This window comes from Chlamydomonas reinhardtii, chromosome 16 (genome assembly GCF_000002595.2).
Source record: "Chlamydomonas reinhardtii strain CC-503 cw92 mt+ chromosome 16, whole genome shotgun sequence".
NCBI lineage: Eukaryota > Viridiplantae > Chlorophyta > Chlorophyceae > Chlamydomonadales > Chlamydomonadaceae > Chlamydomonas > Chlamydomonas reinhardtii.
Genome location: NC_057019.1, coordinates 1,390,057 through 1,415,121, shown reverse-complemented (window position 1 = coordinate 1,415,121; position 25,065 = coordinate 1,390,057). Strand labels below are relative to the sequence as shown.

Genomic DNA, 25,065 nt, shown 5'->3' with positions numbered 1-25,065 from the left:
GATTCTTAAGGTATATATGGCGGGGTATTTATAGAGCACGGAGTCACCCTTGCGCATCAACGCGATGTCGGCGGTGCGATCGATACGGTCCTCGCCCTTCGCCAGCCCTTCGCCCTCGGTTGAGCATTCAAAGCATGTAGCGGCACACGTACGATACTATTGAATGCGCTATTATGAATCAATCCTTTTGTTCCATACAGCGGGAAACCCCAAGCAACTCCCCTGGTACGGACTACCGCCGTACGGAGCTTGGTTCACGTGGTCAAAGCCCTAGCGACTGCGGGCCGATCGATGCGCCTTACATTTGCGCGTAGGTGTTAGCTGCTGCTTCCAATAGGCGGGGTGGACTGCCCCTTGCTGCCAGGGGCTGCTGGATCGACGGGGGTATATATGTAGTTTCACCCCAGTCGTGGACAATGCCCCAGAGGCCAGAACACACGTACACATGCGTGCACACAGCGACTCTTTTTACTACTGTGGCACGACATCCTTTGGCTTCAAAGAGCTCATAGGCTAGTGTGCCGACTGTCAAGGCATCCAAGCAGCATCTCCCCCCCTTATACCTCAAGACGCCCCAGCAGGCTCTTGTGCCCAGCAGTGGCACACACGCCTTGCCACCCCCATGCCTCAAGGACCGGCAGCCACGGGGGCGACCAGGCGCACCACGCTTCTGCTGAGTCTTCCTGCTCGCCATTCCAGGCGGATGAGGCCTTGCGATGCTCCCACGCACTCACGTCCCATCAGGTATCTTCCGGGGGCGCTGGGCGCATTCCGTTGCCCCAGCCATTATTTGTCAGTACCGTGCGTACGGCGTGCAGCATGTCAACCAGGGATGCATCACTGATGCCAATTTCCGTGCAACATTACAACTGAGTGACTCTAACTCTCCAGGGTTTGGACCATTAGCGCCAACGTGACATTCCACATTTCAAGCGCAAGCGTCACATGGCGCGAATGCGCATGCATGGTGCGAAAACCTTCAATCCAGTTTGGGGCAATTATCGACATGTTGCGAACACAACTCTTGGACCCCGGCAGTTTATAAAGCAGCTCGCAAGCGTGTGCGCCCAATCATTGTGACTACAACTGATTCAAGCTTGCATACCCAAAGTAACTCGAGTGTGGCCTGCGTGCTGCTGCTGCTGCACCCAGGCGCCAGCGGTCATCAGCACACAAAGGCCGCGCTTGCCACACATCGTCCTCTACCTCCTCCTTGCCAGCAGGCCTTGACCAGGCCAAGCTTGATAGTCACCCGCGGCAATCGGAATACAGTTCACCCAGTTAATAGTTTGCCGGGGGCGGCGGAGCGCCATAGGGATAGCCTGCCGGCGGCGGCGGGGCACCGTAGCCGTACGCGGCGGGCGGCGGCGGCGGCGGCGCGGGGTAGCCGTAGCCGTAAGGCGCAGGCGGGGGAGGGTAGGGGTTGGCCATGGGCGGCGGGGGATGCTGGTCAGTCATCTCCGCGTGCGACTTGTGCTCGTGCTTATGGGGGCGCTCCTCGTACTCGCCGCCGCGGTCGCGCATCTTCACGCAGGCGAACACGGAGACCAGCAGTTGCACGGCGCCGAACGAGAGCGAAGTCCTGCAGGCGTGTGTGAGGGGCCAGCGGGGGCAAAGGTCAGCGTCCGTCGGTGGTGAGGGACGTGGGTTACAGGGGTGGGATTAGAGGTTGTGTGCTCGTGCCTATCTGGTGGGCGCGGGTGCTCTGGGGCATCTGGACATTGCACCGCTTTAAGCTTGCAGTTTGTCGCTCGCCTGTTGCTCATAAGCTAGCTGTCTTGCGTCTGGCTGATCATACGCACATGTGGGTACGTGGACGAGCAACAGTGCAAACACACGCACGCAACAGCGCCCGACGGGACATTTGCCCTCCTTGAATCGACTATCCACCATTGCCGGCTCCTCCCTGGCTCCCACTGTCGGTACGTACGGGCTGGCGGACGTACGTACGGGCGGACACACCGACCCGCCAGCAGCAGGCCTCCTCCACACGCAATGATTTCATGTCTCCCAATATGACATCCCCGGCCCGTCGCCACCGCACCGCTGGTATCGCCTAAGCCAGCTGCGGCGGGCCCGCCCGTCCCCTTCCCAGCCTCCCCCGCCCACTGCTACGAGCATCCGGCTACCCAGGACCGACCCACTCATGCGCGCCACACCCACCAGCACAGGGCCATGATGGCGTGGCGCCAGTTGTCCAGAGGCAGGGCATGCGCGCCGTTGTACTTGTCAGTGAAGTATGCGCCCGCGACCGCAAACCTGCACATGCGTGGACAAACGCAGCAGACACTTGTGAGCGAGCGCACTTGCGCTGCTGTGAAACCTGTTCAGGGCATCTGTGAGCGGGATGTTGCTGCGTCTAGCTGATGATTGCGTGCAAAAGGTTGTTTGCATAGCCTGACGCCGCCGCTAACGCAACTGACACTACAATGGCTCGCTCGCAGACCTACGTTGTGTTCGAAGGTGCGCCTACCCACCCACCCACCCACCCACCCACCCACCCACCCACCCACCCACCCACCGTGCCCATCCACCCACCAGATGATGTGGAAGACTCCCGAGACGGAGTTACCGATAACGCCGCCAGGGCAGCCCTGTGTTGCAGCAGCAGCAATGGAGGCAGGTCGTTGCAGATTTACCTGCGATGTAGCTCGTGAGTCGAGAAGGACCTAAGGTTAGATAGATTGACGCATGGGCCCCGCTAGCTTGGGCGCATGCCCTGCCGCTCCAGACCCTCCGTGGGCCCTGGGCCCAGCCAGGCGCCGTGCCTGACGAGGGCCTCATTCCCCGGCCCACCCACCCACTCATACACACGTTATTGCTGCCGTAGGTGGCCCTGCCCCCACGCACGAGTGTTAGCCACAACAGGGATGCCCCCACAGGCCACAATTCTGACAGGTGTCCATATGCATGCATTGTTTCAGGCCCCAGCCTCCGCTTTTGTGGCCTGTGTCCGAGTCTCTGCCCATTGGACGGGGCGCGGACCGTCATCACCCAGCTCCAACCTCCAGCATCCATTGTCCATTGTCCAAACCCTGCTATGATTATGCATCCATTCTCCGCATTCTCCGCATTCATCCATCCGCATTCATCCGCTCATCACAAATCCGCCTGCACAAACTGGCGCGTTTCGAACCACAAGACCAGCGGGCCGTAGTCTTGCTTGACGTTGCGCGGTGCTACCCCCTACCTGCTGGGGATGGTGGCATCAACTACCCCCCCGCCACCGCCGCCACCATCACAGGGCAGAGGCACGATTGCTAGACAACAAAATAGTTGAGGTGCATGGGCAGGGCCCCTGCCTATCGCACCATAGTATAAGCTTTAGAGCTCCGCTCCCTGGTTGTGTGGTTATGGCAAATAACATGCAGCATGGAATGAGATGCATGCATGCAGCCTACGCCTGCTGTTCCCTGTCCTGCCTGTCTAAGTGCGCCGTGCCTGCTGGGACCATGTGTTGTGCCAGTTGCGCATACCCGGGCACACACACGTGCAGCCCGAAGGGCTCTCTAGCTACGGTATCGTGCCGTGACTTGCGCCGCGGGACGTCGGGGCTTTGGCGGGCTAAACTCTGGCGTCGACCCTTCGGCCTTCGTGCATACCTCCCCAATCGCCACCACAAGGGGGAGGGTGCATGCAGCATCACAACGAGAAATACGACCCCTCTGCGCCATGTCTGGGCAAGCAGCAAGAGCCAGCAGTCCGTTGCACGTCTGCGCTCAGACTTTCCGGACGCGTACGTGAGGTCGCGTCCCCTGATACATTCAACTACCCTAGCATCATGACACCAGGGAGCTCCAGCCCCTCCGTAATCCGTGTGTCGTGAACGCGCGCGCACATGCCTCGCCTCACATACCGCAACACTGCTCACCACAGTGACGACACGCCCCAGCTCCATCCACGCCATCCCTCCCAAACAAACTTCACCCACCATGCACGCCAGGGTCATGAGGCCGCTGAAGATGCTAATGGATCCCACGGCGTACAGATAGCTGCATGGCGTGGAGTCCGAGAAGTCCTCAGACGCCATGCAACCTGTGCGCGGCGGCGAGCAAAGGTAGTGCGGGGCAGGTCGGGGGGGGGGGGGGGGGCCACGCGGCGAAGTGTAGGCGGGCAACCGATCGACTAACCGGCGTCGAATTGATCTGGCGCCTGCAGCGCCAGTGCCTGACTAGTACAATGAGAACAGGGAAAAAGCTAAAAGGCTGCCAGGTACTACAAATAGCAGCGAACGAAAACCCGCCGATTCAGACCGCTCACACAAAGCGTCTCGAGACGACCAGGCCTGAGGACTCACCCCAGTAATACGCGGTGCAGGTGGTGTATGGCCACACATACCAGCAGGTGTAGGTGACATCCGCAAGGTGCTGCCTGCACTCACCGAAATGGGGCAAGCGAGTGAAGCTAAAGTGCAGGAATGATGAAAATGACGCTGTGTGTCTATTCTACAGAAATTAACCTTTCAAAGTGTCATGGCGCAACCACTAGCACTAGTCGCTCACAGGCTCCGTGACCCTGGGCGCGGGCTCCAATGGTCTATCCCATTACCCTCGGTCGTGTGCTCGCCTATTTATTGCCAGAATTGCAATGCCGCAGGCAACCTGCAAGTCGATTCAAGTCAAACTGAATGCCATGCTCTTTTGCGGGACGCTTGAGAGGTTCGGCCCAAAGAGTCTCAAGCTTACAATAACGACGATGCAGGCGCCCATGCAGGCCAGCACGCCCATTGTACGTGAGTCGCGACTGCCAGCCATGTTGGGCAGTCTCTACGCTGTGGCTATGTAAGATTGCGTTAGCTACGCAGCTATATGTGCACCTTGTGTGTCATGACGGGGCTGCGACGTTGTGCCGCGTGTGTAATTGGGGCCGCTCATTCCTTTGGTCTCGGAGTCGGCGAGTCGCCGAGTCGGGGGCATGATCGGTCGTCCAAGCACACTGCGTCATGAATTGGATATGAAATCAAGCACTAGCTGGTTATATTCATCAGCGAGGGGGTCCCAGGTACGGAACTCCTCGCTTGGCGGGAACCGCTGGTACGGTCAGTTGGGTTTCACGGCGTTACAAAACGAGAACAATGCATGTCGACGGCATTTCCTGTTACGGGAAACGACGGGCGATGAGATAGCCTTAGTCTGGGAGGGCCCTCCCGAGCATCGGACGGCATCGGCGACCGCCAACGCGCATGACAGCAGTTCATGCGTGCCAGCCCGGGCACGCCCGGTGGTGCGTGACAAGGGACGAGGTGTGCCCCTGAACGTGCGTAGCTAGGTTGGGTAGCGTTCAAACGCCTTAGTACTTAGTATATAAGAATCAAACAGATTACAGTGCGAGACGCTGCACACACATGCTGTGCGGATTGCCTGTGCGTGCATACATGCGTGCCCCCGGCGGGGAAGGCGGCACTTATCGCAGCATACGCTCGTCAAGGCAGGCAGGCAGTTGCGTGCCCTGAGACCTGAGTCAGCATGCACACATACACGAAGCCACATGAGGCATACAAACAACAGCTTTACGCCTGCCATACGAAGGTGCACCCCAACCATGTTTTGCTCCATCCAGGGCTGCCACCAGGGGCTGAATGAAGTGACCGTCCCTTGGCCATCCCCACCCGCGGGCTCCTCACCGCCCGTCACAGGTAAAGCACAACGGCAGACTGGCCCCAAACTCAGCTCCTCCTCAGCTCAACACTTGTTGTTTGTGGTTACAAGGTGGTGAGCACGACGTGCATTCCTGTCATTGCCCTACCAGCTGCCCAGCGCCTGCAGTAACCAGCAGCGAATCCTGCTGTGCAGGCGAAGTTGACACCAGAGCCAGCGAAACAGTTACACACGGCAGCTCACCATGACCACAGACGCCAGACCCAGTGCTCGTATCTTCCTTCTTTTCGACAGAAATTTGCCCAAAAATGCCTCCGGCGGAAGAAATTTTTTATTCTTGTGGCCAAAAATCTGTGGAAACGCTTCAGGTTTGGAGGGGTCTTTCTGAGATTCGCAGAAGACATCTTAGGGCGTTTCTGTCACTTGTCCGGGCCCAAGGCAAAGGTGACTGAGGTTCCCCAGGAAACTGTATCTACGGCCGCGTGTCCTGCTGGCACCATGGGGGCACACCAAGATAGCCCTAGGGCAGCCTTCTACTAGGGGAGTCATTACGTGGGTGGGTGAGCGTGATGAGCGTGGGAGAGGGCGCTGGGGTTTCGCGTGGGGATGGGCCACGTTTTGCCATGGGAGCCATTTCAGCTGAAAAAGCACTGGCACTGTGGAATATTTTGCTGTGCCGGAGCCGAAACGTGCGTGGGCTGGGGGCAACAGCAACCTCACCCTGCACGCTGTGACAGCGGCACATGCGGTGCGGCGGAATATTTTGCTGTGCCGGAGCCGAAACATGGGCTGGGGGCAACAGCAACCTCACCCCGCATGCTGTAACAGGGGCACATCCCGTGCGGGGGAATATTTTCTGTACCGCACCCGCATTTGGCCCGCTGCAACAGGACAAGCTTGTTCGCCATTGCACCAGATGCCCAGTACCAGCCATGTGTACCAAGCTGTGTGTTTGTGTATGTGGAGTTTCTGTTTTGAGATGGATGCACGGCACGAATGGGGGATTGAGAGATTGCTGACACGGCCTGGCTTGACACGAACCGTGCATAGGTCGGGGGCGGAGCCCCCGGAAAATTTTTGGGACGAAAGATGCGGCGGCAGCGGGTTTCTGAAAATTAAAGATGCCCTATTTCAGAAATCTGTCACCGGCGCCGCACCTGCCTTCTTAAGATACGAGCACTGGCCAGACCGCAAAACACACACCCGGAACGCAGTGCACACAACCCGCCTGCAATTCGCCAGCTCCCAACCGTGCGGTTTTCCCACACGTCCTAAGTTCTCGAAACCGACCGACACCCAGCTCCCTCGTGCATCCGGATGCAGGGGTGCAGGCTCACCCCACACAGTCACAACCGGTGTCATGCCGTATTGCACGTGCCGTATTCTGCTTGCCGCTTGCCCTCGGCGTGCCTGCTGGCATCCAGCTGGCAACCCGTATACCCCTCCCTCGTCATCTCAAGGTGGATGGGTGGCGCCAGGGCCACATACATGTATGCGCCTGTCAGGCTTGCTACCTTCCCGCATCGATGACCCGCCGCTCACACAGACTTTAAAACAAACTCACAAGCAAAATCTCTCTACCTAGCGGCGTAATGCCCCGTGGATGTTCCATTCCTCCTGCGTTTCTCCCTGCCAGCTCCTAACCTACCAAAACACAAGTCCCCGCCTTCAGTATGTAACTAGCTCACCGCTCGCGCACTGGATTGACACGAGCTGTGCCCCTCCTCTTCAGCCAGCCAGGTTACAACCGCCATGTGCGTGGTCACTACCACTACCACTACCCTGGTCATTGCCATTCGGCGACTGCACATGTTCTGCTTGCGGCTTGTCCTCGGCGTGCCTAGCACCTAGCTGGCACCCGCAGACCCCCGTCGTCATCTTATGGTGGGCCACATGTATGCGCCTGTCAGGCTAGCTAACTTCCCGCATCTTAGACCCGCCGCTCACACATACAGACTCAACAACTCAAAAACAAACCCTCTAGCGGTGTAACGCCCCAGTTGGGTGTTCCATTCCTCCTGCGTTTCTCCCGACCAAAGCACATACACGGCCCTGCCTTCAATATGTAACCCAACCACCCGGTTGCGCTGCTTTGGCGCACTCGTACCCACGTCCGTAATGAATGGAAACAGTTCATGGATGGTGTGCAATACCGGTATGCATTTCTGCATAACAGAGGTCCGTAAATGAATGCGACTCACTTTAGCACATTAGTTCCGCAACACTCGTCAATCACAGGGTGCATGAGCGTAACTTCCCAGACCCACGAGTGATGTGGCAGCAAAGTATGGTGCATTGTAGTTCATAGGCTAAGACAATGCGTGTGAACAGCTACGGTATATGATGATAACCGTATGCACATGTGAAATGGAGTGAAACGCATGACCTAGTCTGCTGTGTATGTGTGTGCATGTGACACGCCTTGACAGCTTCCAATAGCTCTTGATGACATAGTGACCTCACTAGCTCCGTGGGCGCTAACAAACAGGTACTAAACCATGCTCACGCGGCAACCGCCATGACTGAGTATCTCAGCTCGAAGAACACTTAACCCTGAGCACTGGCCCATGCTCAATAGAACGCATATATACCCGGGGCACACGCGCACGACGAATGTATATCAACGACACAGCAGGGTGTAAGTTTTAGAAGCCTTGCATGCCCCAGACCATCTATCTTCACTTCTCAGCTGTACACTGCGGTTACGGTGCCTCGCTGCTGATGCTCTGCTGGTCCGAAGGCATCGGCAGCAGCAGCAGCCGGCGTGCCGGCTTGGCGCCGCTGCCGCTGGCGGCAGCGCTCCTCTCATGGCTGCTTGAGCTCGGGTCGCTGGTGGTGGTGGTGCTGCTAGGCATGCGTTGGTCGATGGGGTTGTCCAGGCCCTGCCACTCATTTCCCAGAGCGGAGCGCCGGCCTGCGCCGTGAGGGGCAGTGAGGACGATTGGGCGTGTGATGTGAAAGGCACGCAGGCGGCGGGCGGCTCTTTACTAAACTAACTCGGTCCTCACGCTTTCGATGAGGAGCCAGCAGTGCGAAATAAGGGGAACACGCAATCCGTGATGCAGCCTTCCTACACGCATCGGCACAGTGCTCACCTGTTGCCTGTTGGAACTTCTTGCCGGGCTTGACCTTGGGTGACGGGGATGGGGAGGCGGTCGGGGGAGGTGAAGATACGGGCGGGGGACGTGAAGAGGCGGGTGGGGGAGGTGAAGAGGCGGGCGGGGGAGGTGAAGAGGCGGGCGGGGGAGGGGAAGATACGGGCGGGGGAGGTAAAGAGGACGCTGGGGGTCGGGGGGAGGACGCCGGGGGCGGGGAGGAGGACGCCGGGGGCGGGGGGGAGGACACCGGGGGCGGGGGGGAGGACGCCGGGGGCGGGGGGGAGGACACCGGGGGCGGGGGGGAGGACGCCGGGGGCGGGGGGGAGGCAGCCGGGGGAGGGGACGAGGACGCCGGGGGAGGGGACGAGGACGCCGTGTTGGTGCCGGACAAAACCTTGGACAGCGATGGACTGCGTGTGGGGTGGCATGAGGTGGTGAGGGTGATGAGTGAGGCACCAAGTCTGGAGCAAGTTGGGGCGGGTGCACGTGGCCATGTATGGGCGGCATGGGCGAGCGCGTTCGGAAAAGTGGTGGCGGAATCAGCAGCTGCGGCTACGCCGCACTCTCGTAACCCTACACAGACATGTGCTTGCGCCATGGCGGGCCCTAAAGCAAAGCCGTGCACGCATACCAGCAAGCACGCTGCTCACCACTCGGACTCGGCGACGGCGTAGCGGCACAGGTAGACGGGCAGGAAGGCCCCGCTGCTGCCGGTGAAGGCGCCCGTGTACAGCACCAGGCTGTAGGGGTAGTAGTCGTTCTGCAGTACCAGGCGGCTGCTGGCGGGCATCGAGGTCAGGTAGTTGGACTGGGGGTCGGCGGTGCGGTAGGTCACGGGGTCGTTGTTGTACAGAGACGACACCTCGTGGATGATAAGCTGCGCGTGTGTGTGTGTGTGTGTGTGTGTGTGTGTGTGTGTGTGTGTGTGTGTGTGTGTGTGTGTGTGTGTGTGTGTGTGTGTGTGTGTGTGTGTGTGTGTGTGTGTGTGTGTGTGTTTTGGAGGGGAGGGGAGCGGCGGGCAGGGTAGGGACAGGCGGAAGGGGTGGTGAGACGGAAATGAGCGGAGGCATTGTAAGGTAGGGTGTTTGGGAAACTCGAACAGCCACAATCTCAGGGCCCTCACACGGACCTCACATTGCTGACGACCGCCCCCCCCACACACAAACAAAACACAGGGACTGCAAAAACCTCACACATGTTTCATCACTCGCTCGCGCCTACCTTGTGGTCGTACACTGGATCCATCATGTCGTCGCCGTTGGCGCGCACCCGTACCTCCATGTACAGGTTGAAGCCGTACTGCGCGTTGTTGTAGTACGGCAGCCAGTCGGGCTGTACACGGACGTAGTTGCCCAAGCCTGTGTATGTACGGCATGGGGAGCCACGGTTCAGTGCTTGCAGCCTGTGTGATGTTTCATTCTGGCGTTTATGCGTGTGATATGCTTAGTACTCAGCCGGCGTCCGGGAAGTGACCAGCGCTGCCTTGTCAGTGCTGGACACCATGTGCAGGCAGGGCAACCAGCCGCAGCTCTTGCAGGGCCACTCTCTGCACAGCACAGGCCGCCCCTCCCGCACGTTTGCGTGGCGGGCCTTCAGCCGGCGCGCAACCAGCGCCAGCAAAGCAGCCTTCACAGCGGAGCTCATGCGCAAGTCGCCGCTGGCGGTGCCGCTCCAGCGCGGTCAGGCTGTCCTCACCGGTACCCACAGCCAAGCGCGCCCCGCCGCAGTAGGTTACGCACGCACCTACCTGTGAGGTAGGTGGCGGGTAGCACGAAGGGGCCGCTGGCGGCCGGGCCCGTCGGCAGCGTGGTGCTGTTCAGATTGCCGCCCTCAACCGGGGAGGACCAGCCCAAAAGCGACTGCGGGTGCGAGGAGGTAGAGGAGGTTCGTCGGTGCGTTCACTAGGTTAGAGTGGTAGTCAACCTTCGCCTGTTGGGCGCGCGCGCGGGCTGGTGTTCAGGTGTGCCACCCGGCCACCCGCATGCAGCCGGCAGGCCGCAACACGCACCCCGCAGCAGTCCCGCCGGGGGCTCACCGTCTCGGTGCTTGCGGGGCAGGCGGTGCCGGTGCCCATGTAGCTGGTCTTGTCCTGGTACTCCAGGTGGAACCTGTAGCCGTGGTACAGCACGAAGTTGTGGGAGCTCTCGTGCAGCGGCACCTGGAAGGAGCCGAACGTCTGGCTGTAGGTGGCGCCGTTGAGCCACACCTGCAGGCGGGCAGCGGAGGTGGAGGGGATGGAGGTGGAGGTGGAGGTGGTGGAGAAGCGGGGCAGGGGACGTTGTACGGTACGGGAAGGGCGAGTGGCACGATGCGGTGTGGCCGCGGCGAAGGGGCCAACTCCAGCAGGGAACCGGCAGAGCCTGTTAGCCGCTGCTGCTGCGACACACACACACACACACACACACACACACACACACACACACACACACACACATGCAACCACACGTGCCCACCTGTCCGCCGCCTTCCACGCCGCCGCCCAGCGTGGCCAGGCCGGCCCACTGGCACGCGGCGGGGAAGTTCATGACCAGGATGTGGTGGCTGAAGGCGCCGTAGGCCGCGGCGCCCAGCAGCGCCTGGGCCTGGGTGCGGGCGGCGTTGGCCATGGCCCAGGAGTCGCAGGTGGCGGTGGGCCTGGCGGGTGGAGGAGGCGAGAGGCGCGGAGCAGGCAAGATGTGGGGAGGTGGGGAGGTGGGCAGGCAGGTGGGCAGGTGGGCAGGTGGGGAGGAGCAGGAGCCCGGGAATCCTGCTGGCGGATAAAGCCCAAAGGAGGTTGGGTCCACCCTGCGTGACCCTAGGGGGAGGTAGGCTGTCGGGCTGAGTTGGCGCGGCACGGGTCCTGCGCGTCCTAACCTCCCCCTCGCTCCTGACCTCCCCCCTCCTGACCTCCCCCCTCCTGACCTCCCCCCTCCTGACCTCCCCTCCTGACCTTACGCCCTCCTGACCTCCCCCCGTGATCTCCCCTCCTGACCTCCCCCCCCTCCTGACATCCTCCAGCTGCACTCACCAGGAGCAGGGCGGTGTGACGGTCATGACCTTGGAGGCGGGCGGCGGCTCCATCACGAACTCGCCGTAGCTGCCATCAGGGAGCGAGTGGCGGGCGTGCGGGGGAGGGATGGGGGGAGGGATGGGGGGAGGGATGGGGGTGGCGCGTGAGCGGCGTGAGGCGTGGGCCCAGGTGGGCGGTTTGCAAGACTTACAGGCACGCAGTGGGGCACGCCTTGGGCATTGTGAGGCTGGCGGAGAATGTCAGTCACACGTGCACGCCACCGCGTGCGTGGGTACCGTACTGCAGAGCTGTACCCCATATCGGCATACCCATGCACACGCCACAAGAACGTACGGCTCCTCATCACCCACACGTGGTCACGCCCACACGCACCTGCACATCTCGGCGCGGCTGGCGTAGCCCCCCCTGGCGTCCTTGTTGGGTCCGAACCACAGCGTCTCGGCCGTGGAGACGGTCATGGGGGCGGCGGCGCCGCAGGCGGGTGCGTCCATTATCAGGATCAGCAGCCTCTCGCGCACCTGTGACCGCCATGTGTGCGTGTGTACCGTGTGGGGTTGAGGGCGAGGTGAGGGCGAAGGTGACGGCCGGCGCGAGTGCTCTGTGTTTCAGGACAGGGTTGCAAGGCCCTTGCACACACAACATCCCCCAAACCCAGCCACCACCAAGCAGTGCACACACACACACACACACACACACACAGCGTCGTCTGGGCGGGCTTTCGTTTCGTTTTTTAACACACACATGCCGCACCAGCACACGCACGCACGCACAGCACCCTCCTGCCTCCGCCCCACCTGTTTTGCCACGGGCACGTAGGCGGGCTTGACGATGGCCACATCCTGCTGCGCCACAAAGGTGCACTGGTCGGCGGCTGCGTCCACGGTGCAGCCCTGGGGAGGGTGTGTGCAGCAGGAGCGCCGGTAAAAGGACTTGACGACTTGCCAGGGACTGCTTGCGGAGGTTACTCTGGAGTTGTGTAGGGTTTACCGCCACAGCGTCGCGGGTTGGTGGCATGGGAGTGAGGTTCGGGAGGGCGCGGGGGCATGTATGGGCGTTGGGAGGTGTGTGTGCCGAGTCGAGCCACAGACAGGCGGTACGGCACTCACGATGGTGACGTACTGTCCAGCGGCCAGCCCCTTGCCGTTCTTGTCCTTTTGCGGCATCTTGTGGCCGGGGCCCATTTTGCCCAGGGGCTCAAACAGGCCGGTGCGACGGTTCAGCAGAGCCCAATTGCCGGCGCCACTGCAAGGGCAAGCAAGTTGATGGTGCGGGACCGGTGGTGCGATGCAGGTGTTGGCAAGTGAAGCGAGCCCAGGGTATAGCGGGTGGATTTCATGCGGACAGACGGAGGCGAGGAGGCGGGGAGGCGACCCAGGCAAGGAGTTGGGGAGGCGACCCAGACATGGAGGCTAGGAGGCACACAATCGAGGGTTGGGCAAGCAAGGGCGCGAAGTTGTACTCACTCTCCATCGTCGCGGTCAAGCTTAACCAGCTCGCCTGTGGCGCAGCACCAAAATGACAAGCAAGGGGTAACAGACGTCAATTTGAGCGGACCGTAATGTGGCGCGCATGTGGCGAAAAACCGTTTATTGCCACACGAACTATCGCCGCCGAGCAGGAAGGCCCAAAGCGATGCCTTACCCTCAATATTCTTCTTGGTTGGCCCAGACGCTGCGAAACCTGCGGACAGAGGACGTGCGACGCCATCCGTGTTTACATGGCCAGCCGATGCCTTACACAGAACGCGGCGTGCCGCTTCAGAACTCACCAGCAGTTGCTAGGAGCAAAATAGACACCTGGAGGCGCGTGAGCACCATAGCTACTGGCGTGGAGTTACGAGAGCGACGGGCGGGTGTTGTGCGTGTCCTGGTGTGCCCTACCTTGAATTTTGTCTTCCGTTATCAGGGTTATTGGAGAGCGCATGCTTAGGTGAAAGTGAGTAGGCTGGAATTTAGAAAACTTACCCTTTATACTGAGCGTCAAGGGCGTTGTGTAATCCAGTCAGTGCAAAGCGCAGTTTCCCGCTAAGGGGGTCGTTAAGCCGGCCTTCCAAATTTCAACCCTGCTCGCCGGCCTTACAAACATATACCCCATTGTACCTTATAACTTTGCAATAAGTCTCCAAGGAACAGCCGCGCCCCCTCGCCAGGCTGACGGAACTCGAATTATATCAGGATTTGTAATCCGCTTCAAAACTCGCCAAGCCGTGTCCATCTTTATTTTCTGCAGCGCGGTACGATTGCCACACGCAGCAACCTAACGCGTGTGAATCCGATGGCCTTCCCGTGCCCGACCGTCAAGAGCCGCCGGGGAAGCCGAGGGCGCGTCCGTCCGTCACGCCAGCTGGCTGCCACCGATCATCATCGTCGCACGTAAACAGACCCCATCATGCCGCAGCACCATTGCCAAGCCCGCATATGTGCTCAGTGCCCGTATCTTGTAGAATGGCATAGATGGATACGAGCACTGTATGTGCCTTCTAGATACGACCACTGCACTAATACCGTTGCTCACAGTGAAGGCTGCGTCCAACCTGAACTGGTCACACAACCCTGAGATCGTGGTTGACGCGGCAAGTGCTGCAGACGCGCCCCGAACCGGGATTAAGTGTTCGACACATTCCCACCCGGCACGCGCGTAACCTCTTGCCCCCGGAGATCGCCCCCTGACCTTGCGGCACCCACACACGGACTCACATGGTAACGGGCCTGCTCCTGCTCCTGCTGCTCCGGCTCCTGCTGCTCCGGCTCCTGCTGCCGACCCCGGCCTCCCCACGGGCGGCCAGCTCCTCCTGAAGGCAGGACCGCAGGACTGCAGGAGGCCTTGGAGCTGACGTCCTGCTGGCAGGTCTGGGGGTCTGGGCAATTGGCCGGCAGTGGGCGACCTGAGCCACAAACCTGTGAAGAGGCGCGCAAATGTGGTCGGTGAGCAGCGAGCCCACCAGATGGCACGAGAACGATGGAGCAAAGTAGCAAACTGTGCACGTATGAAGAAAGGAGCTGCTGCAACACCGCACTCACCTGCGTACAGGCTACCGAGTGCCCGTCCGGGACTGGCAGTCAGGCAGCGCCCGCCTCCACGGCGGCAGGGCGTCCGCGGTGGCTTGCGTGCTTCCCAGCCACGTGCCCAGCCAGCAAGTGCTCACCTCAGCCCCTGGTCGACGCACAAGCCGTGAGCGCAACATCTCGCCCACATTACACGGTGCAGACCAATGCTTTCAGAGGCCCCGCGAGCACTTTCCATCAGGCCCCTTGCACTGTCGCACGGCCCGACTCTCAACATGCCCCTCATCCACACCGCTTCCTCACCAAACCTTCGCATGCCTGGTAGGTCTCGAACTTCCCGTGTTCGCGCTTTTCGGCACATGCCTGTTGCTGCCTATCAGGTACAGACCGCCGCGCTACATGCTACTACTATCAATTGCTCGCTGGTTGCGCTACTTATGCACCTACGACACACTGCTGCAACCGCCACGGGAATGTTCACCTTGCGCCGCCGCAAAATGAAACCCCTTGACGGGCCACATGCAGCGCCAACGCCTCCGGATGACAGACTCTGTACGCGCGCAATGACAAACAGCTTCATACCCTAATTACTCTCGCATATGCAAATTACCCACTTACTACTTTGCAATTCCATGTGCCATTCCATCCAGTCCCATGATTGCCGATCACTCGATGCGTGTTCTTTATGCAGCCCTCGGTCACGTGTCCGCTACATTCCTACTCCACGTAACCTCATGCGCACGCACCTGGCCCCCGTGGCCCATTCCTATTCCACATGGCCCCATGCGCACGCACCAGCCGTACCCGACCACATTGCAGCTGCTGTCCCCCATCGCTCACACCTGTCACTCACTGCTCTAAGCACGGCGAGCGGAGCCGCCAGGCGAGGCCAGCCCGCCACTGGAAAAGCAAACTCCTCCGGATCGCGGCGCCATCGCCGCGCCGCCGTCGCACCGACATCCTGCGCCCGCTATCCCAACCGCTCGCCCAAACCAAGGCCCCAATGCCCGTGCGGCATCAGCTGCAGCCGCGACTGCGACCGCCGCGGCTCTCACATACACCCTAAGAAATGCTCTTATACACACCCACCTGCCTGCCTACCACTGCGTCTCAGCCAGCGCAGCTATGGCCGTCACCATTGCCGCGCCTCCTGCGTCAGGCTTGTCCGCCGCGCCCCCGCCGGGCGTGGCTGCGCCGCTGGCAGCCTCCGCCTCCTCCTGCTCCACCGCCTCCTCCTGCTCCGCCACCTCCTCCTGCTCTCGCGGCTGCGGGTCGGTGTGCCCCGGCGAGCTGGCGGCCGGCGGCAGCTCCACATCCGCGTCCGGCCCCATCAGGTCCTGAACGGCGTCGGGCGGCAGCAGGTACGGCGTGAACATGCATGGCACAAGCCTTGAACAGATAGTAGTGAGATACGGTAGCCAGATTGGCCATGTCGACTGGTGGTAAAAAGCACGCGGGCCGGCCCACCTCCATGCCGGCAAGAGCAACGGCACTAACACATACGGAACGCAGTAACGCCAGCCATACACACACGATGCCCTCCCTTGTTTGCCCCTCCCCCTTTTGCCCTCACCGCCTGCCCGCGCCTGCCCCTCTCGACCTCGCCCGCCTGGCTCCCTTCCCAACCCCCGACCTGGGCTCCCATGCGTCTTAGTGTCTTTGGTCATAACTAGGAACGGTGAAAAACAACCCCAACCCCAACATCCGACCCTGCCGCCTTCACCTGCATGAGGTTCTGCGCCGTGCTGCCGTATACGTGCCCGCCGGCCCCCGCCGCAGCCGCCGCAGCCGGCGACGACCGCTGCAGTCGCGACGGTGAGGCCGGCACATTGCCGGCCGCCCCGCCCAGCGCGTGTCCGAGCCCAGCATGTCCCAGACCTTGCGAATGCCCGTGTACGGTCGGCGAGTGGACGCCCGTCGCCTGCAGCTGCGCCGCCGCCGCAGCCGCCGCTGTAGACATAGACAAAGGCGAAGACGCCGCCGCCGGATGCGCGTATGGGCCGTACAGCTCAGCGGGCGCGCCGCCCTCGCTGCCGCCGCCGCCCATCGTGGCGCCGAACGGCACGCGTACGGGACGGTTGCGGCTCTCAACCGCCGCCGCCAGCGCCGCCGCCAGCGCCTGCGGCGAGTCAATGATGGATCCGGCGCCGAGGTAGCTGCCGGTGGCGGTGGCGGCGGAGGCGCCGGTGGCGGCGGCGACAACGGCGGCACCGGCGCCATTGGCGGCGGCGACGGCGGCGGCGGCGGCACCGATGCTGGTGGCGGCCGCGGCGCCGGTGCCGCTGGCTGCGGCGGCGAGGTGGCTGGGGGCTCCGGGCGAGGAGCCTGGGCCGAGGCCTGCTGCGAGCGAGGGCGCGCGGCTGTGCAGTGACACGGGGCTGCCGGCCGCCGACGTCTCCAGCACCTGCGGCGTCGCCAGTAGCAGTGCTTGCGGTCATTGCCGGCACAGCCATACGTGGCCGTGGGGTGTGTTGACAGCGACACGGAACGAGTCGCAGCCACTCGCAGGTGTGTGTGTGTGTACATGTGTGTGCATGTGTGTACATGTGCACATGCTCAACGTGTGATGTCTAGCAACACTCCACGCCAGGCACCTGACAAGCTGTGCCTCCCCAGCTCCCGATGCAACGCCCGGATGGGGCCCGGAGGGGTCTCGCGGCCCCACCTCACCCCACCAACCCCACAGCCCGGTCGGCGCCCCACCCACCGTCTCCAGAGGCGCATTCAGCGGCGTGAACGGCGGCAGCAGCGGCGTAGGCGGCGCCCGCGATCCGCCGTCCAAGCCGCCCGCGGCCTCCGGCACCCACCGCGTCGGCACCGGCACAGGCACAGGCACCGGCGACGCACCGCCCGCCCGCAACCCCGCCCCAGCCCCCTCCTCATTCTCCTCCTCCGCCTCCTCCTCCTCATCATCATCATCATCAGCATCCGCCACGCCGCCCTCGCCAGCCGCCGCCGCAATGGCGGCCGCCGCCGCAGCTGCTGCCGGCGAGCCGCCGGACCCGCCGCCCAAGCGCGAGGCGGCGCCTCCTCCACCCGCCCCGCCACTGCCGCCGCTGATCCCGCCCACGCCTCCCATCGCCCTGGCGGAGTACTGCGGCGACAGCAGTGCAGAGGGGGTGGCCAGGCCGCTGAAGCTGCCGCTACCCAGGGTGCCGCTGGCGCCGTGCAGCCCCATACCCATGCCCATGCTCAGGCCGAGGGCGGAGCCGCCGCTGCCGCTGCCGGCGCGGTGGGGTCCGCCGGGCAGCGGCGGCAGCGTGGCAGCCATGCGGGTGGCCGCCTCTGGCCGGGGGAGGGGGATCAGGGAGTAGGAGTGGGGGTTACATTCATATTTAAGGAGCTTTGCTATTTTAGAAGAAGCCAAGTTGTGGGGGTGTGGGTACGGTGAGGTGGGTTGGAGGAGGGAGGGCGGAAGAGCGGAAGGCCGTGCGGCCGGTGCGTGGCAGAGGAGGGGCGGCGCACGCGCAGGTAGGGGGACTGTCAGAGCACAAGGAGGCCGCGGCGGGACGGGGCACCAGGCACCGCGGTACTATGAGGCTAGGTTGCTTGCTGTGACGGTCTCCGTATGAAGCCGGAAGGGGTGTGCCCAGGAAAACCCCGGGCCGCTAGCAGCGCCACTGACGGCGGGGCCCACGCCCGCAGCGCAGGCGGGTGGCTAGCCCGGCCCTGCGCCCGGCAGACGGCCCCAGTCGCTGCCCCAACAAGCCGGCGAGACCGCGTGCACTGCTACCGAAGCACTAGACATGCCATGACCCCTTTCACCGCCTCAGCCCACGAACCTCTGGCCCCGACCTTTGCCAGCTGTCCATACTGCCAGCCCACCCAACCCCGCCCCACCCCATCCCACCGCACCCCACCCCACCCCACCCCACCCCACCCTACCCTACCCCACCCCACCCCTGACCCCACCCCTGACCCCACCCCTGACCCCTCCCCAGTCCCCACCCCTCCCCACCCCTCCCCACCCCGCCCCTCCTGCCCACGCACCTGGCGGTATGGGGATGAACTCGTAGTCCATGGTGCCGTCGGGCCGCGGCCGCAGCTCCATGAGCGTGTGCAGCGGGATGTCCAGTGTGGGGATGGACTGGCGAGAGAGGGGGGGGAGAGAGGGGGAGATGGGGAGAGGGGACGGGGGGCGGGAGGGGACAGGGGACAGGCGAGAGGGGAGCGGGCAGGAGAGGGGTTGCGAGGTGAGGGCAGTGGGAACAGGTGACGAGCATTGGGATCAAGGCACAGCGGGCCCGCCCTCCGTCCCCAAACACCTTCCTTGTCTGGAACACCCTTCGCTTCTCCCCCACCCACCCCTCTTCCCACTCCCCCTCCCCCTCCTCCTCCACTCCTACTCCTGCCCCGTCTGCCTGTACGCCGCTACTTCAGCTTTGTCTGGTTTAGTTTGGGCTGGTATTTACAATCCCCCCTCCCCTCCCCCTCCCGCTCCCCCCTCCCGCCTCCCCCCTCCAGCCCTCCCGCCTCCCCCTCCCCCTCACCGCCAGCGGCTTGGCCATGAAGTAGCCCAGCACGGCCCGCAGCACTGCCTGGTGGCCCACCACCACGATGCACTCCTTCTCGCGCTCCATCTCGATGATCACCGGCTCCAGCCGCTGGATCACGTCCAGGTAGCTCTCGCCGGCCGGGTACCTGCAGCCGTGCAGGTGCGGAGGTGTGGGGTTTTGGTGAGTCACAGGGAGAAGGGTTGAGTCGCTGTGCTTTGTGTGCGGGCCAGGGATGATGTTAAGGAGTGTACCGTGTGGCCGGGCGATGCAGTTTGTGTGTTGGTGGAGAGCAGGTACGAGGACGCAGGACAGTGCGTGTGTGTGTTCGTGCACATGCGTAAGACTCTCGGAAGGTGCAAGCAGGCGTGAGCTGGACCCCACCATAGGAGACGTGGCTCTGCATGTGTCCGTGCCAAAGGCCGCTGCCCTGCTGCCTCCCTGCCCGCCCTCTACGCCCCTGCCTGCCTCCCCCCCTTGCCCGCCATCCCTCCATACACACACACACACACACACGCCTCCTCACCTGTACCGCAGCTTGTCCTTGCACCTCGCCATGAACTCGTCCGGGTACTGCTGCGCGATCTGCTCGTACGTCAGACCGTCGCAGGCGCCCGCCTGGATCTCGTCCAGCGCCTTCCACCTCAGCTTGGGGAAGGGCAGGTAGCGCGCCGTCTGGATGGTGCGGCGCAGCGTGCTAGTCCACACCGACACGGGCACAGGCACAGGCTCGGGCCCCGGGTCGGCCGGGTCGGCGTTGGGGTCGGGGGCGGAGGTGGCGGCGGGGCCGCCGGTGCCGGCGGCCACACCCGCCACGATCTGCAGGTGAGGGTGGTTGTAGGGGTGGGCGTGATGGTGGGCGTGATGGTGGGCGCGATGGTGGTGGCAGTAGCAGAGTCCTGATGTGGTTCCTAATCAGGCTGGTGAAACCAACACACACGCACGCACGCACGCACGCACGCACACACATCCCACAGGCTGGTGAAACCAACACACACACATACACACACACGCACATCCCACACACGCGCCCTGCCCTGCCCCGCGCTGCGCCGCCGGACTTCCGCTCACCTCCTCAATGCGCGCCCGCTCCAGCCCAACCAGCGGCAGCCGCTCCAGCAGCATCTCGGGCAGGCAGCTGCGGAGGGGCGGCCGCGTGAGGGGGAGGTGAGATGGGGGCGTTGGGGATTGCGTAGTGAAGAGAAGTAAATGAGGCGAGGGGAGATGCAGAGGTGTGGGTGTGGGGACAGAGGCAACATGCCACCTATCGTGCACGTGTGGTTTAGCATACTAAGCCCGGGGCCCCCCGTAAGCCTCAGTGCCCGAAGCACACACCCACCGCGCGTACACCTCTCCGGGAGTGGCCAGACTGGAGTCGCCGCCGATGCGGTCGACCTGGTTGTACTCCGACTGGCCTGTGGGGCGGTTTAATGGAGGCGGTGGTGGGGGTGGCACACATGCAAGGCGACACACGGGATGACGCACGGGATACCGCACACGGGGTGGCGCACAGGATGTGCCCAGCAGGAGACTGAGGACAATGAGGAGGTCAAGACAGGGGCCCGTCGGCGGCTGCGCGTTGGGACACGGCGAGCGTATGCGGCGCGCCTGTGCAGGGAAGCAGGCGGGCAGGCAGGCAGGCAGGCAGGCAGGGGCCGCGCGCCGCCGCTGTCCTCACCGTGGCGTGTGAGCCAGATGCGCCGTGCCTGAGCCATGCCGGCCTTGCACACCTGCGCGTGTTGGGAAAGCACAAAGGGGAGAGGGTGAGGACACGCAGGGTTGGGGTCTTGGCCAATTGCAGGAGTCACAGGTGATTCAGCTGCTCGGATCACAAACAGGTACGGGCATGGTACATGGCGGACGCGGGTGCCCGGCCAGGCGTTTGCAAAGGTGCCACATCACAGAGTTAAAAAGTGTGTCTCTGCGCAGACCACCCACCCGCCCACCCCTTACCAGTCCCCCACCCGCCCGCCCACACCTGACACCCATTCCCCACCTGCATGAGGAAGAACACGATCTTCCCGGGCAGGTAGCCGCTGATGCGGTTGACGTCCATGTGCCCGCGACCCGTCACCCTGTGAGGGTTGGGTTGTGTTTGCGGTTGGGTGAGGTCGGGTGGGGAAGTCGAGTCCTTGTGCATCCCAAAGAAGCAGCGCAGCATCCGCATTAACCCACATTGACCCACATCATCGGCCCACGTCAAGGGGTTCACGTGCCAATCATGTGTGCCAGCGGCATGCACACAGGACCGCCGGACACCTCCCCCCCCCCGCGCCCCCGGCCCTCAGCACCCCAGGTCCACAGCGCTCCGCGACCCCCAACCCCCAACCCCAACCTCGCGCGCACACACACGCACACACGTACACACACGCACATGTCAATGAGCTTGATGTAGTGGATGTTGCGGTTGGCAATGGGCTCGTATACCTCCTCGTATTTGGAGATGCGGGCCTTGAAGTCCGCAAGAGACTGTGGAGAGGAGGGCGCGGGGGCGGGGTTCCATTCATGCTTAGCAGATGAAATGGGCAGACAGTAGGCAATTTTGGGAGCCCAACATATATATACGGACCCAATGCAAAAGAGCGGGGGAGGGACGCGTGTGAGCAGCAGGGGTTGTGGTGGCGGGGTTGAGCAAGGCAGGTGAGTAGCCCACATGCAGACTCGTATACTTGCGATCCCGAGGCCCACAAACCCACACCACTCCTTGTATTCCTCTGCCGCCGCCGCGACCTCGCCACTCCACCCCACGCCCGCCCCGCCTCACACGCCCACTCCCCTCTAGGGCTTCAACTCCCCCCAATCCACCCCAGCTTGGGCTGGTATATGCAGTCTTCAGTGCATCCTGTACCGCGTTTCCAAACATCTGTGCAACCCTCCAAGCCCCGCTCCCTCCCCCTCCCGCCCCACACACACCCATCCACCTGCTCCATGTCCATCCCGCTGTAGTCGGGGCTGTACTGCATCTTGGCCCGGTAGTTCTGCTCCAGCACCTGCGGGGGTTACATTCATGATTAATTAAGAAGTGCAGGCGGGGGGGGTTCCATTCATGACTAGTTAAGGAAGTGGTAGACGGTAGACCATGGGGGGGATGGATGGGGATGGGAGGGAGAGAGGGAGGAGAGGGAGGCGGGTGGCGGGGAGGAGGGAGGGAGGGAAGGAAGGAGGGAAGGGGCAGAGAGGTTGCGGAGCTGAGGAGGAGGAGGGGAGCGCCGGGCAGGGCGAACTGGGCGGCGGGCGGGAGGAGAGCAGTGGGTTGCTGGCTTCATGCCCCCTCCTCCCCTGCAGTGTTGGGAATAATGAGAACAGCCCCTAGGGCTGGTTTTTACATGCACACACGCACACGCTCACCTTGGGCTCGGTGCATATGGACTCAATGAACAGGTATTGGAAGTGGCCGTGGAACTCGCGAATCTGTCAGGGTGGTTGTAGCACAGCAGCAAGAGGAGTCACTAGAGGTCAGAGCAGGGGTCGTGGCGAACGCCGCTTTCACGATGCCAGGTTGCACTCCGGCCTGCAGCGCCCCTCACATCTCGCCTGGGATCGGAAAAGCCTATCTGCCTACCCAACACACTTACACACACATGCACACCGACACACACACACACGCGCGTCTCCCCCTCACCAGCAGCTGCCGGCGCTCCTCGGTGGTGTTGGTGGCGTCGAATATGGCCACCTGGCCCTCGGCTGCAGGCGGCAGGAGCAGCAGCAGGGGATGAACGCACATACACACACGTATGCAGGAGGAGCAAGGGAGGAAGAAATGAAGGCGGTGATGGCGGTGGGTTGGCGGCGGTGCGGGCTGAGGATACGGGTGTGTGCCCAGCTAGGGCCCACACGCCACGGCCACCCGGCGGCCCCTCATCCACTACTACCCTGACTGCCTGGCTGCCCGCTGTACGCTTGCCATGTCACCACCTGCAACCACCCGCCACCACCTGCCACCACCAGCTGCAGCCGCTGCTCATGCCGGACACACCAGCACACGTAGGCACACGCCTGTTCTCACACTCGCACTCGCACAACTCGCGCCCACTCACGCGAGTAGAGGTATGACCTCAGGTCGTCCAGCGCCGCGTACAGGGCCCGGTTGCGAGCCTCCATGCCCGCCTGCGGGGCCGTGGTGGGCAGCAGAGGGCAGCAGGCGGTGGGCGGTGCGCAGAAGATAGCGGGCGGCGCGCGAAGTAGCAGCAGCAGCAGCCGCGACCACTGAACAGCGCCCAGTGAGGCAATGAGCTCGCGCACGGCGGGGAGTCAAAGAGAGAGGGAGAGGCAGAGCGGATAAGTAAGCACCTGATGTTCTGACTCACGGGATTGTGTGCGTCGAAGAAGGCGGCGTTCTGCACCTCGTGGTCGCCCTTCTGCAGCCGCCGGTAGCTGCCCACGTTGAAGTGCCGCGTGTTGTGGCCCAGCCTGCAGGGGCAGGGGGTGGGGCAGGGGGTGGGACAGGGAGTGGGACAGGGGAGTGGGACAGGGAAGGGGACAGGGAGTGGGCGGGAGCGAGGGAGACAGGGCGTCAGAGGGAGAGAGTGGGTGAGTGCAGGCAAAGGGGGGGGGGGCAGGCGGGTGGCCTGCAGCAAGACGATGGTGCACGCAAGACAATGGTGCGGTCCAAGGATGGATATGTATGCGGGGATGCGGTACCAGGTGGGTTGGGTGACACAGCGGCCACAGGCTGCGCAGGCGGCCCAGCTCAGACTGGCAGGCTGGCAGGCTGACGATCCAGTTACGTAATCAGTCACACGGCACCCACCAGTTGAGGTAGCACTTGAGCTTGTTGCACAGGAACGTCTTGCCCCTGCGTGCCATGAGCACCACAAACCGCTTACATGTCGTCGCGCACTGCTTGGTTGCGGACCTCCCGGCACACATGGTGTCGACCCCTTGTGCTTTCCTGACTCACACAAACACGTACACATAAAGCTACACAATGCCGACGCTTTCCCTATGTGATTTCTAGCACCCAACTACGGTATGCATGGTCATCGGTTACAAACACATGGTAGTCAGGCGACCCGCCGCGGTCGCCCTGCTGTCACCTGCGGTTACCCCATGTCACACCGGTGCACCCACCTGCCAGGCAGGCCCACAAGGATGATGACATACTTGGTGCGCTCCGGAATCTTGGGTGGCTTTAGTAGAATCGCGCCTGCATGCATGGGTGGCGTAGCACACAGTGGTCATGTGGTGGTGGGGTTGGAAATTACGCGTGGACCGCAACACCTATCTCCCAGAACCCCGTGTCAAAGCCTGTTCCCGCTTTTGCCCTCAGGCACGCACAGCTGCGTCCCCCGTTGAAGCCTGCAACCCCCGTCCCCCGGCCCGCCCCCTTGCCGGCGCTCACTCTTGTTGGTTGAGTCCTCGCTGTGGCGGTCGTCGTCATCTCCTTCGTCCGGGTCATCGGCTGCAGGCGGCCCCGAGCAACAGGAGGCAGCAGGATTCAGTTTGGCGCGGCCACGGAGGAAAGCCGCCGAGGCAGGCGTCAGCGTGCCCCGCGACTCACCGCGGATGCTCAGGTCCTTAAAGTTTACAGTTCCTGATGCGATCCTCGCTATCCCTGATGTCGGCGTCGAAGCCTCTGGGCTGTGCGTCCCATGTAGCCATCCCCCGGTCTCTGTGCGCGCCTGCCCGCCGCGCTGCACGCCGAGCGCCGTGAGGTGCTGGTAGCTGCGCGACCTCCATATCTCCTGAGAAGCGATTCGTTTATTGTTTATGATACTGGTCAGCCGAGGCTCACACAGAAGCGAACATACCGACAAGTTGCACCACTCCAAGTTTACCTACCCACATCACTCCAGGTCGCTTCAAAGCTGCTCAGATTCGTAATTTGGGAGCGCCGCTGCACAGGCAACCCAAGGTGCGCTT

General features: G+C 62.7%; 4 protein-coding genes across 4 annotated transcripts; 1 reads left to right on the top strand and 3 right to left on the bottom strand.

Moving 5' to 3' along the window:
• Positions 1 to 286: 286 nt before the first annotated feature.
• Positions 287 to 4,950, bottom strand: CHLRE_16g652250v5 (uncharacterized protein). The gene is made up of 7 exons (XM_043070819.1): positions 4,686 to 4,950; positions 4,567 to 4,601; positions 4,298 to 4,371; positions 3,932 to 4,035; positions 2,539 to 2,594; positions 2,164 to 2,259; positions 287 to 1,582 (listed from the first exon to the last, which is right to left on the bottom strand). Exons 1-7 carry the CDS (start codon positions 4,752 to 4,754, stop codon positions 1,282 to 1,284), a joined length of 735 nt encoding a protein of 244 aa, XP_042915462.1. The 5' UTR covers positions 4,755 to 4,950; the 3' UTR covers positions 287 to 1,281.
• A 1,110-nt stretch (positions 4,951 to 6,060) lies between these two features.
• Positions 6,061 to 6,686, top strand: CHLRE_16g652226v5 (uncharacterized protein). The gene has a single exon (XM_043070818.1). It carries the CDS (start codon positions 6,167 to 6,169, stop codon positions 6,329 to 6,331), a length of 165 nt encoding a protein of 54 aa, XP_042915461.1. The 5' UTR covers positions 6,061 to 6,166; the 3' UTR covers positions 6,332 to 6,686.
• Positions 6,687 to 6,698: 12 nt separating this feature from the next.
• On the bottom strand, positions 6,699 to 13,790 carry CHLRE_16g652200v5 (uncharacterized protein). Its single transcript, XM_043070817.1, has 14 exons — positions 13,474 to 13,790; positions 13,347 to 13,385; positions 13,169 to 13,202; positions 12,812 to 12,947; positions 12,500 to 12,595; positions 12,078 to 12,223; positions 11,703 to 11,771; positions 11,149 to 11,329; positions 10,731 to 10,901; positions 10,443 to 10,554; positions 9,917 to 10,053; positions 9,346 to 9,572; positions 8,693 to 9,105; positions 6,699 to 8,511 (listed from the first exon to the last, which is right to left on the bottom strand). The coding sequence occupies exons 1-14, from the start codon at positions 13,520 to 13,522 to the stop codon at positions 8,300 to 8,302; spliced, it is 2,022 nt and encodes a 673-aa protein (XP_042915460.1). The 5' UTR covers positions 13,523 to 13,790; the 3' UTR covers positions 6,699 to 8,299.
• An 870-nt stretch (positions 13,791 to 14,660) lies between these two features.
• Positions 14,661 to 25,020, bottom strand: CHLRE_16g652150v5 (uncharacterized protein). Its single transcript, XM_043070816.1, has 21 exons — positions 24,985 to 25,020; positions 24,704 to 24,887; positions 24,545 to 24,604; positions 24,274 to 24,349; positions 23,954 to 23,998; positions 23,511 to 23,613; positions 23,241 to 23,310; positions 22,826 to 22,887; positions 22,552 to 22,614; positions 22,125 to 22,193; positions 21,578 to 21,672; positions 21,200 to 21,278; positions 20,882 to 20,933; positions 20,543 to 20,618; positions 20,275 to 20,341; positions 19,730 to 20,022; positions 19,201 to 19,351; positions 18,701 to 18,797; positions 17,418 to 17,995; positions 16,434 to 17,114; positions 14,661 to 16,047 (listed from the first exon to the last, which is right to left on the bottom strand). The coding sequence occupies exons 1-21, from the start codon at positions 24,988 to 24,990 to the stop codon at positions 15,808 to 15,810; spliced, it is 3,147 nt and encodes a 1,048-aa protein (XP_042915459.1). The 5' UTR covers positions 24,991 to 25,020; the 3' UTR covers positions 14,661 to 15,807.
• Between the last annotated feature and the right edge of the window lie 45 nt (positions 25,021 to 25,065).